At 38.7% G+C, this 1,959-nt stretch overlaps 1 protein-coding gene across 1 annotated transcript; it reads left to right on the forward strand.

The window, feature by feature from the left end:
• The first annotated feature begins 586 nt into the window (after positions 1–586).
• Positions 587–1,275, forward strand: LOC126506193 (60S ribosomal protein L9-like). Its single transcript, XM_050149565.1, has one exon. It carries the CDS (start codon positions 623–625, stop codon positions 1,196–1,198), a length of 576 nt encoding a protein of 191 aa, XP_050005522.1. The 5' UTR covers positions 587–622; the 3' UTR covers positions 1,199–1,275.
• The last annotated feature ends 684 nt before the right edge of the window (positions 1,276–1,959 follow it).

A 1,959-nucleotide genomic window follows, 5' to 3' on the forward strand; every position in this document is an offset into this window, starting at 1 on the left:
TAAGTATACACTTTTCAGGAAGGTAATACATTTCAGTTTCTGGTTTACTGACCCTTCCACTTTTTTCTTTTCTTTTCCTTTACTTTAAATTATGATATATATACTTCCTCATGATTTTTATAATACAGGCTAGAAATCAGAAAGCAGCCTGGACTTGGAAGCCTTGCATAAACTATATTTACATGTAGAAATGATTAACTATGATGAGAACTAGGTCTCTCACAAAGATATTTTTATTCACAATAAAAGGTGAATGAAGAAAATTCTTATTGTTCATTTAAAACCATTTCAATGGTTAGTTGGCTTCTCTATTACATTGCTTCTAATAGAAAACCACATTTACTTGTTACAAAGGCCTGTTACTGTGTATAGTTCTAAGAGATGATTAGATTATCTCTAAAGACATGCTTCCCTATTTAATTATACATTTAATAATTTTCTAAATCCATTTAATTTGATGGACTACCTAGAATCACAGTCTATTATAAAAATGAAAGCAATACAAACACTAGCAAGACAAAGTCTGGTATCAAAAACCCAGATTTCGACCCGCCAGGACCCTGCCGGATGATAAGAACGTGATGACGAAAGACGTGCTCTCTTTGCCCCGTCTACTGCGAGGATGAAGACCATTCTCAGCAATCAGACGGTTGACATTCCAGAAAATGTGGACATCACTCTGAAGGGGCACACAGTCATTGTGAAGGGCCCCAGAGGAACCCTCCGGAGGGACTTCAATCACATCAACGTAGAGCTGAGCCTTCTTGGGAAGAAGAAGAGGCTCCGGGTTGACAAATGGTGGGGCAACAGGAAGGAACTGGCCACCGTCAGAACCATCTGCAGCCACGTTCAAAACATGATCAAGGGTGTTACGCTGGGCTTCCGCTACAAGATAAGGTCCGTGTATGCTCACTTCCCCATCAGCGTCGTTATTCAGGAGAATGGGTCTTTGGTTGAAATCCGAAATTTCTTGGGTGAAAAATACATCCGCAGGGTTCGGATGAGGACAGGCGTTGCTTGTTCTGTCTCTCAAGCCCAGAAGGATGAATTAATCCTTGAAGGGAATGACATTGAACTTGTTTCAAACTCGGCGGCTCTGATACAGCAGGCTACAACAGTTAAGAACAAGGATATCAGGAAGTTTTTGGATGGTATCTATGTGTCTGAAAAGGGAACAGTGCAGCAGGCTGATGAGTAGACCTAAGTTACCAGTTCCAGAAACAAGATCCTGAATTTTAATACAATTTGGGGTGTCTTTTGGGACAAAAAAAGACTTGTATTGTTAAAAAAAAAAAAAAACAGATTTACTAGGTTGTACACAAAGCAGAAAACTAAGCAAATAAGATTTGGTATCTCCACATAGCAATAAACATCTAGCAGCCTATAAGATGTTACTTTAAGTTAGAAAGTAGGAAATGATGGCAATAGCTTAGGTTACCTAATCAATATAACTCGTCTTTTTTTTCATAATAAAATTTTGTTTGTTTCACATTTTGTTTGTGTCATCATAGGAAGAATTAAAGATGTCTTCCTTAAAAATACATGGCTAAAAGAAGCTGAAGAGAGTAGGTGGAAGTTGGACAGAGAGAAGCTGGCTGAGATATAAAAAATTATAGTCAGAAATTTACAAGAAGTTGAGGCACAATAGGGAGAGTGCACATAATGAAATGTATTCTGGGTTAGAGTAAATCTGCCCCACTCAACACAGTGTTATCAGCCCCTGTGTGCAATGTGTTCTGTTCACTTGATATTTTGAATTATTCCTTTTACTTGGGTATTTTGGTTCACATATTTCAGGAGACTCCCAGGGCTTGAAGGATGCTAAAGAAGTTCAAAGAAAGGTTCTGTACTTGATGAACTTAGACAGCAGCTTTTCAGAGCTGGCTAGATGACTCCCCAGCTAAAGGTGATAGCCATGCAAGCCTGGTGACCTGAGTTCAATCCTCAGAATCCACATAA

This window comes from Alexandromys fortis, unplaced genomic scaffold (genome assembly GCF_014885135.2).
Source record: "Alexandromys fortis isolate MF-2015 unplaced genomic scaffold, M_Fortis_MF-2015_v1.1 scaffold_0, whole genome shotgun sequence".
NCBI lineage: Eukaryota > Metazoa > Chordata > Mammalia > Rodentia > Cricetidae > Alexandromys > Alexandromys fortis.

What these genes read in the sequence shown, in the direction of transcription:
- LOC126506193 (XM_050149565.1), top strand. Translation starts at nt 623, where the DNA reads ATGAAGACCATTCTCAGCAATCAGACGGTTGACATTCCAGAAAATGTG.